At 36.3% G+C, this 16,852-nt stretch overlaps 1 protein-coding gene across 1 annotated transcript; it reads right to left on the bottom strand.

The window, feature by feature from the left end:
- Nucleotides 1-4,663: 4,663 nt before the first annotated feature.
- Nucleotides 4,664-12,244, bottom strand: LOC6031766 (cytochrome b5-related protein). The gene is made up of 4 exons (XM_001842425.2): nucleotides 12,203-12,244; nucleotides 5,404-6,277; nucleotides 5,124-5,345; nucleotides 4,664-5,064 (listed from the first exon to the last, which is right to left on the bottom strand). The coding sequence occupies exons 2-4, from the start codon at nucleotides 6,243-6,245 to the stop codon at nucleotides 4,773-4,775; spliced, it is 1,356 nt and encodes a 451-aa protein (XP_001842477.2). The 5' UTR covers nucleotides 6,246-6,277; nucleotides 12,203-12,244; the 3' UTR covers nucleotides 4,664-4,772.
- Nucleotides 12,245-16,852: the final 4,608 nt, after the last annotated feature.

The following is a 16,852-nucleotide window of genomic DNA, read 5'->3' as shown; positions in this document are numbered from 1 at the left end:
TTTAAAAGTTTACGAAATCGTCAGCTGTGTGCTATCTTGTGACATAGACCATTTTGGTCGAAAATGAGTTAATGATGACGTTTTGCTATACTTAACAAACACTACAAGATGCTTTAACCCGATTTTGGGAACTCGCTTCCATTTCCCGGATATCGCAATGCACACTTGTGACATAGACCAATTTATCATCAAAATGATCGTGCACACTTGTGACACGTCATACATGTTGTTGGAAAATGTGGAAAATTTCTCTTGTTTTTCACAAATTTATGTTGATACACATTTTTTAAAGGCAATGCAATGTTCTGTTTTTGAAAATATACTGATTAAGTCGGTTAAACTATTGATTTAAGCTTATTTTAGTTTGTATGGAAATTCTGTGCACACTTGTGACACGTAGTACAATTTTACTTTCGAAAAACACTTGTGACACGTGCTTTTCAGATTTTTGTTTACATAATTTATTGTATCTTTTAACTGGTGTAACCAAATTATTTGAAACTTGGAGCGATTGTTTAGCGATAGTATACGAACCGATTGCTTCAAAAAGTTTGACTTTATCATTCATAGTTTTGAAAATATTTATCGTCTAACTTTAAAAATCGATTTTCTCGAATAGTACTAAATGGTCGTTGTCACAAGATAGCACACAACAGACGAAATGTCAAGTTTGCTTTTACGAATAATATCGTTCTTGGTGTTTTCACGAACACTTTTCCAGAGTTTTTTTTTATCGAAAAGGTCCTATAACATGTGAAACACAACAGTTTATAGGACCTTTAAAAAACTCTAGATTTGTTAATTCAAATGTTCAAATGTTTTCACAAGTTTTAGAAAGCCTTTGGAAAGGGATAAATATATTTAGTAAGGAATTTCTAAAAGAACAATCCTAGAGTTTTTTTTAAGGTCCTATCAACATATGAAAGACAATAGTTCAAAAACTCTAGAATTATTGATAATCAAGTTTGAAGAAACCCCGGAAAACTCTCCCTTTTAAATCAAACTCACAGAAAAATAAAAATTTCTAGTTAACAAAAGCTTCGACCAAATCAAAAAAGCAATTCAATGATTAAAAAGTTGTTAAAATTCCGTACAAATCCGTATTATGCGTAAAATTCCCTACAAAAATTCCGGTCTGTTAAAAATCCGCGAAGAGGTTCGAAAATCCGTATGGTAAGGAAAAAATCCGTACAGTTGGTAGCCTTAGATATTAGCCGTTTTGTTGCTTATCGGCAGCCAAAACTAAATATTAGTTTAGTGAAATTCAAGTGATACATTCAAACATCCTCGTTTTGCCAAAAATGCATGTTTCTTCAATGAATAGTAGATTTCTTTTTTTGATCGTGCTATCTTGTCGCACGTCGCTTTTTGACGTTCCGAGAAAAAACGAGTTTTAGGTAATGTTTGAATAAATAAAAACTAGGGCATGCAAAGTTAACAATGTTTGGCGGACAGTTCTGGGCGATGTATCGAAGCGAAGCAAAGTTTTGTTGAATTTGGTTGACGGAGTACGGAGTTATAATTAAGAATGTTTACATTAGTCGGGCATATACGTGAGGCGAAACATCCACTGACTAAATTCACTTTGACCAATGGACCACTTCTATCCCAGCCGTTTTTGCTTTGTTCTGCATTGTATTTCTTATGCGATAACAGTCATTTCTACCACTCTTATCGAGTGTGTTAAGATAGCATGATCAGATCGAAACCTCTTTTATATGAAGAGTGAAAACAATGCACGAAAGTTTCCCGGTAGGTGTTTAATATCTCAAGAATTAATTCAAATTTTGGGAATCTGCGATGGTCAGAAAGTGAGACATTGGAAATTGCACCGAATGGCGTTTTCAACCCAGTTTGGCCCAAAATCGACATGCGACAAGATGGCACGATCACTGGTATAAAAGATTTCGCAAAAAACGGGATGTCACAAAACGGACTCTTGTAGACACTTTTTTGGAAGGAAATATCAACCTCCCCGCGCTTCCATCCCTCATGGACAATTTTTCATACACAAAAAAAAACTTTGTTCTATAGAGCGTGGACAAATTTCATTTAGCTTAGGAATTGGAATCAATTGAAATGAATCTGAGCCACTACAATGGAAGAGTAATCAAATTAGAAACTTGACGTACGGCTTGAAAAATTTCAAAATCTACGGTAAGTTGACCTTTCCATATCAAAGGTTAACAAACAACTGCAAAGTAACGAATATCCCATCTATCAGCCCAGCAATTTTTCTGTGTTGATTTTAGATGACGGCCATAAGTTGCGTACTTTTCCAAGTAACTTATCTATTTTACTTTACTAAATTATTATAAGCTAAGTGAAAGTGGATAGCCCATCACACACATTTTTGTAAAAAGTATTGCAAAAAACCTACAATGGATCATTATTTGTATGAAAATCAATTAAAATTTATCCAAAACATATTTTTTTCTACATGAATTGTTTGATAAACTAATCAACTACGAAACACTTACGCATTTGACGTTAAATTCATCGTCCTATACTATTTTTAAAAAGTGCCTTTGGAGAGACTTGATCCCTGCATTTTTAAAGTCACTGAAATTAGCCTTAAGTTTAATTGATTGGTTTAGTGTTTTGTACATGAATTCCCTTAGCAAAGTTGAAGAAGACTTACTGCAGTTTGAAAAATTACCAACTTTTGTAAACATGCTCAATTTCGGTCTAAATAAAAATATTTTAAGTTTTTGAATAATTCATATACTAAACTGGTTATTAGGGTGTTTCAGCCAAACAAAAAAGATCTCAGATTACGGCGAGGTTCCCCTTGTAGAGGATACCCATAGGGACTCTCATGCCAAATATCAGCCCATTTGGTTGAGAATTGGCCTGTCCCCAGCGGTTTAAAGTATACATGAAAATTCCTATGGATTTTTTGTGCTTTTGGTTCAATCGTTCCTACAGGTCTGGGGACAAAATGGATTCACTCGGAATAAAGACAGGTATGTAGGGGATGGCCCAATGAACACATTCCAGAAGGAATTAGGATTGTCCATTCTGTCCCCAAGGTGCGCATTGGATCGACGTCCGGTGTCTCCAAAACTAACGATTCATCCTTCAAAAGCATCGCATTTCCTTAGAATGCTATGACGGCTAGGTGAAAACCTCGATGCCCCATATCAGACGGTGAACACGTGACAGAGCATGCCGTAATCTGAGAACAACTGGTTATATTTTGAACACAAACGTACAGGTTTTATGTGAAATTGCTGTAACTTACAGAAAATCAATAGTTTGAATGAATAAGAAACATTTCGCTTAAGATAGCAAAGCATAGCATAGCATAACGGGTCTGCACCACGCTGTAGGGGGTGCCACAATGGTCAATTCAATATTCTTAGACAATTTGATTGCTGCAACCAAAAATATCTAAGAACGTAAATTTCCACACTGTGCTCCAAGGCTACGCCCATACAGTCCCGTGTGGATTTGGGAGGGGATGTTTTTGTTGTTCACTAGTGGCAAAAGTGCAGGGAACCCATGCGACTTTTAAAAGTGAACGGAATATTTTTGGGAGGTTTGGAATGGGGGTTAGGGGAATTTCATCGGGCCGATGAAAATGGTTCAATGCGTAATGTATTAAATGATTTGGAGGTTTGTAAGTGTAAATGTGTGTCTGTAGTGTATTATCTAATAAGCATATAGTTTTATAATTATAATCAATTTAATGAATATAGTAAATAGAATAAAAATATTAAATATAATCAAGATGATTCCAGGAAGCTGTAAAAAATAGCAGTAATTAAAAATATAAATGCTCCAGATGGTTACCATGCTGTTTAAGAAAGTTTCGATAATTTAAGCAATTTGATCATATATGGTATGAGGAGATGGTATGTTATAAGAAACATTTCGCTTAAGATTTCTTCAAATTGTTTAAAATGCCGATTTAAAATATGTTATTGAACGCATGGCATTATCCGAAGAATTCATCAAGTACGCTTATCAACCAAACATAGTTGAATGTTAAAACTTTCAACTCATGCAAAAAGTTCATAGTTTTGTGATAAATTAAGAAAGCCTTGTGCGATACAAAAAAGGGGATCAAGTCTCCCCACTCTCCCCTACCAGGTCTGAACAGAAACAAATCATCAAGGTTTACCGAGTGCAACGAGTTGCTTACAACATTTTTAACAATTCCGATAAATGCTTTTTGAATGAAAAAAAATATGTCAAAAAAACATGTGTTGAGGAAACTCAAAACAAAAAAAAATGTTACTTTTTGATACGAGTGCTGCAAACTTAAACTTTTTAGCACACTATTCAGTGCTGAAAAGTAGAACTTGTTGACACTGGTATTGAAAGGTATTATTTTTCCATTCTTGCTCAAGAATGACAGGAAAAGTAAGTAGTTTCCCAACGGAATTACAAAAAAAAATGACTTGATTAACCCAAACTTCTTTAAATCAAATCAAATAGTTACCCAAAAATTTGAACAGCACAACACAGCATTGAATTTTCGTTGAACTTGTCTAATTTCCAACTATTTATGATTTATGTGTCCTCTACTCAATATTATGTGTCTTCTTACGTTTTAATTTCGAAATATGGCGAAAAACAAATTGTGTTTAGTTTAAACAGCATTTTCCCTTTATTTTATACAGGTTTTTCCAGCTAAATAATTTCCAATTGGCAGGCAAACACCATTATGAGGACAGCCTTATAAATACTTATGTGTGAGACTAGTTTATAATTCAGTGAAACGTTGGCAAATAATTGTCCATACTTTAAAAAAACCCGAACAGTATTCACTTCGTTTTCCTCCCCGGCAGATACGTGATGGGATCGACACGCGCCAGCTGTTTGTACTGCGCAAAGAACATGTGCCACCAGGGCCTTTCCCGGTACTCCACCTCGAACTCGGCACACGTCTCCAGGAAGGTCGGATACAGCTGCGGCAGGAGCCCATGATCCAGCGTGGGGAACATGTGGTGCAGACAGTGATCGCCGAAGCTCGTCAGAACCTTGAACTGCGATCCCTTCGTGTCCGACCGGTCAACGATGGCCGACACCTGGTAGATGCCGAAGTCGACGTCCTCACTGAAATGGAAATCGTTGAGTGATGGGCGATGCATGTACAGTGGATTTTTGTTTCTTACAGAATCAGGTCTCCGTAGTGGACGGCTTCAGGATGCTGGTGAGCGGCGGAAATACCAACTACAGCGTAGCAGAAGCTCGCAAACAGTTCGATAAATACCCACATGAGGAGTACCTCCCATAGACATCTTGTACCGGTAACGTACATGAAGAAGGGTATTGTTAAGTTGATCATATCGTCTAGGTAGAAGGTTCTCTGATCGGTGGTCAACGATATCCAGATTCTAGAAACAAAGCATGATTAGTTGAAATGATTTAAAAGTATGGGTTTCAAAATCTTACCTTTTCAAAAACTCATTAGCAAACGATACGAAATAGACCACAAGTCCATAACCCCAAGATGCATAGCGTTGCAGTAAGTTCTTGGAAGATAGTGGCATCCAGGAGAGCCAAGGCTCGTAGAAAGATATTTCCAAGTCCAAGATCGAGTTGGGGTAGAGATGATGCGACATGGCGTGTGCAACGCGCATTTCCCTGTAGCTAAGTAAGGCCAAGTTGTAGAAGAGCATCCTCCAGTTGTCCTTCTTGTGGAAGAAATTGTGGGCACAGATCATGGTCCAGCAGACAAACAGTGCGCAAACTGCAGCCACCACGTAACTTCCCATGATATTAGCCAAAAAGGCCAGTCCGAACGTCGCTACCAGCAGGGCGTCCATGATCTGTTCCGATCGTCGAACTGGACTAAAGTCCAAATCCTTGAGCTTAACTGCCACCTTTCTCTTAAGCGTCCGATAAAATCCGTCCTTGTGGAACGTCAAGCGAACGTGCCTAGGTTGACTGGCCGATCGTACCTTGAACAACGGAAGCATCCGTTCAGCTTTACCTCCAATGTGATGTGTCTCGAACGCCTCCGTGATGTCGGTTCCCTTGGTCACCTTGAGCCACGACTTTCCGCCCGGGTGTTTCCCGATAAAATCGCTCAGATCATACAACGTATCGTGGATTCGCCAGAGCCCTTCCGCGCCATCGTCTGCCCGTTTGCCGTCCAGCCACCGGTAGATGTTCTGGGATCCTTCAAGCCGGTTCGTTGGATCCTTCCGCGTGATTGACGAGGTCAGCTTTGGAGGCGTGGATTGCTTCTGAGCTTCCACTGTCGTGGTGGTGCTAGATGCAAAGTTTACCATTGTGGCTTATGCATTTGACGATCACCCGCAAGCTTTGAAGAGAATGAGAAAAATAATAATCGTATTAAGTATGTTATGTCAGTTCGTTACTTATGTAGTTATTTAAATTATCAATTGATAATTGATGAGCAATTATTGAATCTCTAAAGCCACTGCAGTTAAGTCATCAATCCTACATATTTCCGTCATGTAATCAAAAACTAATCTAATTATAGACTATTCAACCCCCATAGAGATCACCTCACCATTCCACCTTGATTGGTGATGGTAGTTTAGTGTATTTAGACCGGTTCTACCAAAACAAAAAAAAAATGCAAAACAGCCTCAAAAATCAAATCGTCCACTGCATCGTCGAGCTTGTTTGGCTGCTGCAGGAAAGCACCTTGAGTCCAAAGCTTAGGTTAGTCAACCAAAAACAACGCATGAAGCCAAACGGCAATGACGTCAATCGCGACGACTTTCTGGGTATGCTTTGTGGTCACGGCATTCGCCACACTTTGAACGATTAGTGATACTTTAATATAAGTTGCAGCTAACATCAACAACTTAATACAAAACGCCTATTTTATAAAATGGTGGGTAATATATCTTTTCGCGGGAACCTGAGGTAGCTTTATGATTGCTACTCATTAAATTAATTGGGAATTCCATTAATCAAAGAGTTGATATCCAATCATGAAAAATGTGAAGTCATTCAGAATTACCATCCAAACGCATCACGAGCTTGCGAAATTTAAAAAAAAGTGGAACTCGAGAGAAAAACTTAGTTTTAATAATTTTGAACTTTCACGTAAGTGCAAGTGAAGTTAAATCACACCTTTCTACAACAGACATTGAAAATGTGCAATTAAAATAATGACAATATGTGAGTTTGTAAAAAGAGTTGGAACCTAATCTGTATCTCGTTCTCGCAAGCTTAAATAAAAAAAATAGTCTTGTTTTTTTTAGCAAATCCACCTTTAAAAATCCAATTTATTTTTAAAAATTTGAAAAATTTGATTGGACGAGATTCTACAATTTCTAAAATTTAAGTGATTAGAGATATTGAGTTTTAAATAAGGTTTTTTTTTTAATTTAATTGTTTTCAAATTTCAATGCCTATGTCCTCTATTGTACCAAATTTGCTGCGATGCATATCTAGTATATTTTTTAAATTGTTTCATAAAAGAATCATAATTGTACCATTTTTTTTGTCACTCTAAATCAGTGTATCTGACACGTTGTGAGGAGTCCGACACTATCAAATAGAAATGACTTCCTAGTGCTAAAATTTGCCGAAAACCCATATCCTCACCAGACCTCATTTAAATTTTAAATCATATTTCAAACATCTGCCAAACTTGAAATTCCCCGCTCTAATGCCTCGAGCGACCTTCAAAGGAAAGAACATAAGATATCGGATGTGGAACTGGTTTTTGAAATCCAACCACAAAAAACTATTGAGACCACTCGAAATCAAATTCGCGAGCATGCGATTCCAGAACATGTTGAAGGTTGATCTTGGAGGAGAATAAAACAGAAAAAATTTTGTATTGTTTTTGAGCTACAAGCAGCGAAATATTGGCTCAAAAATCAATCATTTATTTAATCAAATCAATTGAACGACCAATGACAGGTTTCAACTGCAATGACCAATCCTTGAGGTTTTTATTTTTATGATATTGCTAATGCTTATGCTAAGTTAAGTTAAGGTACAAATATTGCTGCAGTTTTTCAAACAATCTCCTAACAAAACAGAAAACATCCTCAAGGAAAAAAACAAAAATCACCTTTATAGAGAAATACTCATCAAAATTATTTCATTTCAGAAATGTAATAACAACTTAAGCGTGAAACACGAAGCTGCATCGTACGTGACGCAATGAACGCACGTTGTTTCAGTTTATTTTAAATATTCGACAGCCATGCATCTACAGGGGTTTCAATGATTGATGGTCGATGTCAAGCAGACTATAATGACCGTCGATTCTTTTGGGGATTCCATTGGCTTCGTGTTCCACCTTTAAGAACTTAAGGACCTAATGGTACTGCAAATAACAGAGTCGAAAAATAAAGGGCAAACCTGGATCTTGATCAATAAAGTAAGCATACAAATTTTAAAATCAATTTACTAAAATCGACGTAAAAAATATTTTATTTCTTTAAAAAAAACATGAAATATTAAAATTTGTAACATTATGAATTTAAATCGAAAAAAGCAATAAGATTGCGAGATTCCTATTCGAATCTAGGTGTCCGAAGGAGGAAATTACAAACCTCTTTTTACACCTTAGCTTCCATCCACCCCGAGATTCAAACTGACGAGGACGACCTTTGAATTGTTAGTCCAACTGCCTACCAGCGACTCCACCGAGACAGGACCCATGGAGACGATTCCTACACCTGGACTGTGCTAACGACCTAACCTCTGAGTTAGGCCGGGACCAACATTTACTTACACATCAGAACGGAAGACGTGAACTGGCAAATCTCGTCTCGAAAAATGCCACCGGGACCTTCTGGGATCGAACCCAGGCCGACTGGGTGAGAGGCAACCACGCTTACCCCTACACCACGGGTCCCGGCTTACAAAGTTACAAGTTGATAATTTATGTTATAATTCAAACAATCTGTATTCTATTAAGAAACAAGTTCTAATGATAATAAGTATTTTTCTTTAATAATCAAACGACGGGGTTGCCAGATTTCCACATTTTCTTATGCATTCGAAAACTGAAATTCAATTTCTATGTGACATCGGAAAATTTCTAAAAATGGTTTTGAGGGCATTGAAAAAACACCTTTCAACGCTCAAAATGTAAATCTGTCTACATTTTTTTTAATTATCTAACATAATTTACTAACACTGCAGTAAACAAAATTTGTTATATTTCTGTTTATTAGTCACACAAAAATATAAAATTGTTTGAATTAATTTTTAAATCTAAATGTCCAGTGCAGGGCAACAATATAATTGGATAAAATAAAACTGACCTTCAAAAAATATACCTGAATAACTGCGCATTACGATGACATCAAAAAGTTTTTTTTTTAAATCTTAAGAGATGCAGTAAAAATTGGCGTAAAATGTGTTGGACCATTGTCAAGTGTGAGATTATATTGATGGATTATGTAGAATTTTATGACAAACAACTTTGTCAAAGATCGCAAAATGTTATTAGGCGATTGAAAGAAGACGTTTTTGTATTGAAAGAATAGTCTAAATATTATTGAAAAAATTAAAGTGCACGTGTTTTTAGACCCCAAAGTTCTATTTCTCCTGAAATTGGTAATACGGAGAAATTGTTCTCAAATTAATTTTCCATAAAAGAGCACGCAGCTAGAAAAATTTAAACTTAGAAACATGTACCCTCCCTGTAAAGGCTTATGAATTGATCTCAGTTGAAAAATTCTCCAAATCTCTGAATTGCAAATGTAACATCCTGGAGCAGAACTGTTAAATTCTAATAAACACTAATTGAATTGAATTGAATACGCAGAAATTATGTTGATCGGTGTTATGAGAAAAATAATATTCAGCTTCAAATTCGTTTAAGTCTGATGCCAAAAAAAAAGGTTATATGAACAAATCACATCAAGTCTATAGGAAGTTATTTGATATACCGTTCCAGTGAACCAAAGACAAGAAAAATAGGACAATCCTATCAATCCTGTCCTGCCCGTGTGGATCAATCGGACCGCGCACTGGACTCACAATCCAGAGGTCACCGGTTCGAATCCCGCGGCGGGCGCTCTAAAATTCTTTGTGTAAATATGGGGTATTCGGCGCCGTCGCTCCGTGCCATACTTTCACACTTAGGAGCCCAGGGCGGCGAAGTCCTTGTAGATAAAAGGAAGACACTAGTGGTTGATACTAGCAATGGAGGCCGACAGCTATAAAGCCAACTTCGTATTCCTATCAACTGTTTTGAGCACAATTTAAAGTACAGAACATAGTTAGGTATGCACCATCCATTTAAATGGGCATTAGCAACGTTTATCATTGACATTTTAGAACAAAGGCATGTAAATTCAACTTCAATAAATATTTTTATTAATTTACTCTGTATCATCAACCTCGGTCAGAGTCGACCTCTTAAAAATTGATTCTCATAACATTCTTATTAAATAAGATTTTTGAAAAAAAAAACAGTTTCTAAAAACGTTTTCAACCCATATTTTGCTATTAATAATTTGACGAGAAGTGAGCAAGCAATTTTTTATCAAAACAATTGCAAAACACTTCGTTAATCTGCCAAAAATACCAGAAATTCTCTCACCTATATTTCATTATCTTAAAAATTAAATTAAAAACAAGTTATTTTGAACCAGGGCTATGGAGTCGGAGTCGGAGTCGGTGGAGTCGGGTCTTTTTGGGGACCTGCAGTCGGAGTCGGAGTCGTCGAAATTCTAATAGCTGGAGTCGGAGTCAGAGTCGAAGTCGGCTAAACTGTATGAGCTGGAGTCGGAGTCGGAGCCAGAGTCGTAAATTTCTGATAGACCCAGAGTCGGAGCTGGAGTCGGAATTGTCAACAAATTTATTATAATTTACGATTTTTTTTATTGTTCAATATTTGTTATAATTCAGGTTAATTCATTTTTTTATATTTTAAATTTATTTATTGAATTTCGTGCACTGCGTTGACAATTTTTTGTTAAATTTATTTTTTGTTCAAGATATTTATCAGATACCATGATGTTTTCGAAGCATTTTTATTGTGATTGGAAAGCTCACTATCAGTATTTAACAAAAAGAATGTTTTTAAAACATTATCAACTATATGTATGTAAATAAAAACAAATCAAAGTGTCGTGCTGAAAACATTTCAAGCTGACAAAAAATATCGAACATAAGTTGCAACTAATTTTGAAATACAGTTAAACCGGTGTTCTTATGCCTCACATATGCAACTTTGCATATACGAGTCAATGAATTTATTAGATATATCGATTACCCGAATGTTTACAATCGCTATACAAAACTCTTAAAGTGTTGATCCTAAAATATAATCGTTGAACAAGTATAATTTTTTTAAATGCCTTTAATCGGGGTGATTTAATTGATATTATTTAATTTATTTTCCAAATATTAGAATTTTCTTATGATTTGTATGTTTAAAGTGAGTACTGGGTTGAATCACACAATGTCCATGTACGTCTTCTTAAATAAATTCAAAAAAGCTTTAAAAAATAGTTACATTGAAAATTGTTTATTTCAAAACCAGGGTATCTTTGATAGTTACTGCACACCAATTTCTCATTACTGAATTCAGTTAAATTTACTGAAATCTGCACTACTGAAGTTTTTAGTAAACGAAATCTTGCTGATAAAAACAATTGAAAATTTGTGTAGCTAGCTTATAGACTTAAAAAAATTAATGTAAATTTATAGTAGTTAAATAAAATGTTCCAATTTTTCAAACAACAAATTTCAAATTTACTCAGAAAATTGTTGTGCTGAAAATGCGTTTTTTTATAATTAAAATACAGATTAGGTGTCGGTGGTGGGTCTCGTGGCGCAGGGGTAGCGGCTTCGGCTGCCGATCCCGATGATGCTATGAGACGCGGGTTCGATTCCCGCCTTATCCACTGAGCTTCTATCGGATGGTGAAGTAAAACGTCGGTCCCGGTTTCTCCTGTCTCGTCAGAGGCGCTGGAGCAGAAATCCCACGTTAGAGGAAGGCCATGCCCCGGGGGGCGTAGTGCCAATAGTTTCGTTAGGTGTCGGAATCGGAGTCGGAGTCAACAAATTTTGGAAAGCTGGAGTCGGAGTCGGAGTCGGCTAGTGTTGGTAGGCCGGAGTCGGAGTCGGAGCCGGAGGCAACAATTTGCGCAAAGCCGGAGCCGGAGTCGGAGTCGCTTGAAATACGACCCGACTCCGCAGCCTTGTTGAAGCCTCGTTGAATTTATGATCGGTCAAAATTAGTAAACTTTTCTAATTCGAAAAAGGTCCTTTTTGCCCCAACACTAAAACTCACCAAATCAGCAATTGGTGGATCACTAGACAAAGCACAAGAATTAAAAAATCAACACTCCGCGACTAAATTTGCTCAAAAATCGTTCCGATCCGATTGCGCGCCAAACGCAGACTGATCAACTTTTTCACCCCAAGCGACTTCTGCAGCTTTCAGCTTTAGATTTGATCCAGCAGCAGCCGAATATTGCGTCAAAAGTTCGTTGAACAGACAGGTCCACTAAGGGGCTCGTCGTTTTGCTGAGCACCAGTTCAAACTTTTGGGATTTGTCGCCAAAGCTGAGACTCCTTTCCAAATGCTCACGTTCGCCTTAGGTGACATTGAAAATTGATTTCTGGGTAGTGGTCCCGTATAGCGCTTAGTGTGTGACTAGCAGAACTGGATTCAAAGCTTTAATGAGAAACCATACAAGCACAGTTGAGGCAACATCCTTCCGGAGACACGAAAAATGACCCATTAAATCGTGATACATATTTCATTGATATTTGCAAAATAAGGTGTCTACAAAACGTGCAATTAAACAATTATTGGTACAGCCAACTTACGTTTCCTGAGAGGGAAGCGAAAGTGGTAGATATTTTCTAAAGAATCACTTTTGAAACAGTTCGATCATTAGTAAAAATAAGAGCTCCAACTAGTTGCCTTGTGCAACATTGTGAAATAGTTTTGTAGATTTTACACGGAAAGAATGTTTAGGACAAATTCAAGAAATAATGGGTTTAATTATTTTGCAGAAAAGTAGAAAGGTGTTTTGGCAGAGCATGTTAACATTGATTGTTACATTTTAATCCATTCATAAATTATTTAACCGAATCAGCTAATAAAAACGAACTTACCCCCATAAGTGCGCTTCTCTCCTATTGCGGATTTTCCCGAAAAGCCGGTAATGCATGATGCAATTCGACGGCCAGCGCACTGGGGCAGCAGTCGGTGGCGTTACGATTCGTTACTTTCTTTCAGTTCCACTCCCCACTCCCAGAGTCGGGCGTTCATTGACACACCAAATTTATTCAGCAAGCAGTGGGTCATAAAAAGTGCAACGCGTGTGACGAGCTACTAGACACTAGGAGATGATTTTGATCAGATTTGTATAGAAGGTGAGATACAAGGTGAAACGAGTGCCTTGAAAGGTGAAGTTAGGTGTTTTACGCAATATCGGATGCTTAGGGCTAACACCAAATTGATTTTAAAAACAAAAAAAATCATCGTTAAGTTTCAACAGCGTGATTTCTTTAAGCAACTTAGTTGATTTCACTTTTTTCAAGCAAAATATAACTCTAGCTTATAATTGTGTGCTATCTGGTGACAATATATAACCATGAATCAATTTATTTTTTTTAATAATATTTTAGCAAACCCTTCAAGATGCTTTCACCCGATTTTGGAAATTCGCTTCCGTAATACACACTTTTGACATAGACCAATTTCTCATAAAAATAATCACAGAAAAGATATGTGAATTTACTCTACACGGAAAAAATGAAACACATGTAAACTCAGTTGATGTTAACTTGAGATTCGACGTAAATGGTTGAATCATACGTAAAATCATGTTTTTACGTAGAATTTGTTGCAAATTTACATCAAATTGCATTTAAATTTCAATGTTTAATGATGTGCAAAACTGTTACATCATAAATGATGTAACATTCGGAAATATTTTTTTTGTGTGTAGCACACGTCTTACAAATTGTTGAAAAATATGGAAAATATTTGTTATTTTTGACAAATTTATGATTATTAACATTTTTAAAAGCAATTTCTTACTTTGTTTTTTTTTAATACAGATTAAGTTGGTCAAACTATTGATTTAAGCTTATTTTAGTTTTAATGGAAATCCTGTGCACACTTGTGAAACGTAGGTTAGCTGTTTCCAAGAAAAAATGTCCAGACGTTGGGAAGAAATCAAGGGTTAGTATACGACAAACATATATGTAACGGTACTGATAACGGTATTAAACGCAAGATAACACACAACACACGAGTTGTAACTGTAGTGCCGACAAATTGGAATCATCAAAAGAGTGTTCTTTTAACTTCTTAAGGTTTTTTTTTGCTTTCAGAAAGTTGAAAAAAGGTCACAAATTTAAATGTTGTAAGTGACAGAACAATGGTCTCTAATTGAAAATTAATCACTACCTGTTAGGCTTTGACAATAGAAAAATGTAAATGTAATGATCAGTTCGACGAACAATAGCTGCTAATGATGCATTTCGACGCCAACATTTCAAAAAGCAGCATGTACAAACCGTGCGTTTTGAGAGAAACGCATTTGAATGTTGAGCATCATTTTTCAATTCCCATTTTAATTTAAAAGTAAGAGTCAATTTATTTCCGTCATTATATTTAAGAAAAACAAACATAACTTCTTTTGAAATCACCAACGTCTATATCACCCTGCTGTCATTGGAGGGGAAACTTTGTTATGATTCGTTTTTCTTCGCCGAATGTACATGGCGCTGCCAGAGCTTTTGTTTATGTTACTTTATTTCAAATCATAATTAAACAAACTATACTGAAGTAACTTTTGCTCATTTTTGGTGGAGAGGTAGCTTATTAGAAGTTCTTTTAGAATATGCAACAACCCAAACACAGTCAAAATGTAAATGATGCCTTTTGAAATGTTGTATTTATCCTAACCCGACAATATAAAATTATGTGTTGGCGAGTCAAGGGCTCGGTTACTCTCTGTACTGGTCGTTGTAGTCACCATGTTGTTCAGTCAAACCCCATTTCTGGAGGTTTTTTTTTTCTAATTTTCAGTTTTTGCTTTTTGGGTGTTTTTTAATACTCCTGACCCAAGACGGTTTCAAAAACATCCAAAAAGCAATAACTGGAAATTTGGTTTACTGGACCTTTTCAAAAAAACTCTAGAAACACACTAGCTTATAGGACTTTTTCAAAACAAACTCTAGAGATGTTTTTACATTGACAGTTCTGTTTTTGCACAATAAAAATAGTTAAAAAAAACTTGTAATCTCAAAATAAATAAAATGCATTGAGTTTTCTATAAAAAAAAGATGTTCCAAACATCCTTTTTTTCGTAAAATTATTTTTATTAGGTCCTTTTCGGTACTGGGACCTGGTTAGGCCCGAGTCGGCTTTGTAATTACATTTTTCTTAAAGCTAAGAATAATTGCAGAGGATTATGTCTGGAGTTTTTTTTTTTTTTTTTTTTGAATAGGTCCAATAAACCAAATTTTCAGTTTTTGCTGTTTGGGTGTTTAAGAGCGAGTTTTTCGCCAGTGTGTAACAGGTCGTACCGAGGTGCTCCGATTTGGATTAAACTTTCAGCGTTTGTTTGTCTATACATGAGATGAACTCATGCCAAATATGAGCCCTCTACGGCATCTACGTGGAATTTCCCGAGGATTCCGAATAAGTAAAAAATGAGCCCAAAAAGTGCTGTCTTCTTGGGCTACAGGGCAAAAGTTAACGCTGTTAAAAGTTTGTTATAGAAAATACGTAAATCTATGAGAAAAACTGGATTGGCCAAAAAGTTGTTTCCGTAGGCTTATAGTCCATGAAACTTTTGATCTATAGGAGTATGGGTGTTAAAGGCTGTTGCAAAAAGATATTAAGGTTTTGAAAAAATCCATTTTTAGCAGTAATTTGCAAAAGCTATGAGAAAAATTCAAACCAATCCTGGATGTATATAGCACATTTTGAAGTACTTAAAAAGACCTTTCGATTGCATCTAAGAGAGTTGGAATTGATCAAGTTTTACGCGCAATTTGAATATTTTTCATGTTTTTTGGATGCCCGTTTTACCCCACTTCCCTTTGTCGTAGAGGGCTCATATTTGACATGAGTTCATCTCATGTATAGACAAACAAACGCTGAAAGTTTCATCCAAATCAGAGCACCTCGATACGACCTCAAGAACAAACCGAGCAAAATCTACAAATACTGCCTCTTAACAATAATCATATCCTTCTCGTTTTCCGCTCAATCTTGTCTCACCTCTCAATTTTGAGCAATTACGATTAATTTAGACCAGCCTAAAACATGCTTAAACCTTACATACATGCACAGCAAAAAATCCGATGGTAAAATCGCATGCAAAAGCATGCACATCACCTTCGTCAAAAAAGACACTTAATATTACACGCTGCATGTACAATTTTTGTAAACACAAAAAAAAGTTGCAACCGACGGGACTCAAAAACCCAGCACCTACAGTAAGGACTGGCGCCTTAGCCCGCTCGGCCGTCAGACCGATGAAAAATGGAAAGGATAAACGTATATGTGAGCTAGACATTTCGGTCAAGTAGGTTTCCCACACAAATGGGCTACATATTTCAGGGTATAATATTACACAGAATTTCATAAAATAATGCCAAATCTATTTTACACCCAGGCCTTTTACATGCAGCTGGATTACTACTTTATTTGCTGTGTGTAGGCGCAAACAACCAAAGCAATTGAAGATCGAAATTTTACTTTTCCTTTCGTTGCTGAAGAATGGTTATAAATCACATGGAAAATTAACTTTTATGGTAGATCCACCTTCACGTATACATACCAAGGCAGAACAGAAATCTCGTAACTGAAATCTCTCAGGAAAGTTGTAAAATTAAGTTAAGCATTTCAAAAGTTATGAGACATTTATCTAAGAAGTTGCTGGACAGGTGTTTGAAAGGCCTTTCATAA

Source organism: Culex quinquefasciatus, chromosome 2, assembly GCF_015732765.1.
Source record: "Culex quinquefasciatus strain JHB chromosome 2, VPISU_Cqui_1.0_pri_paternal, whole genome shotgun sequence".
Taxonomy (NCBI): Eukaryota; Metazoa; Arthropoda; class Insecta; order Diptera; family Culicidae; genus Culex; species Culex quinquefasciatus.
The sequence above is the reverse complement of the archived record's forward strand: the minus strand, read 5'-3'. Positions and strand labels throughout refer to the sequence as shown.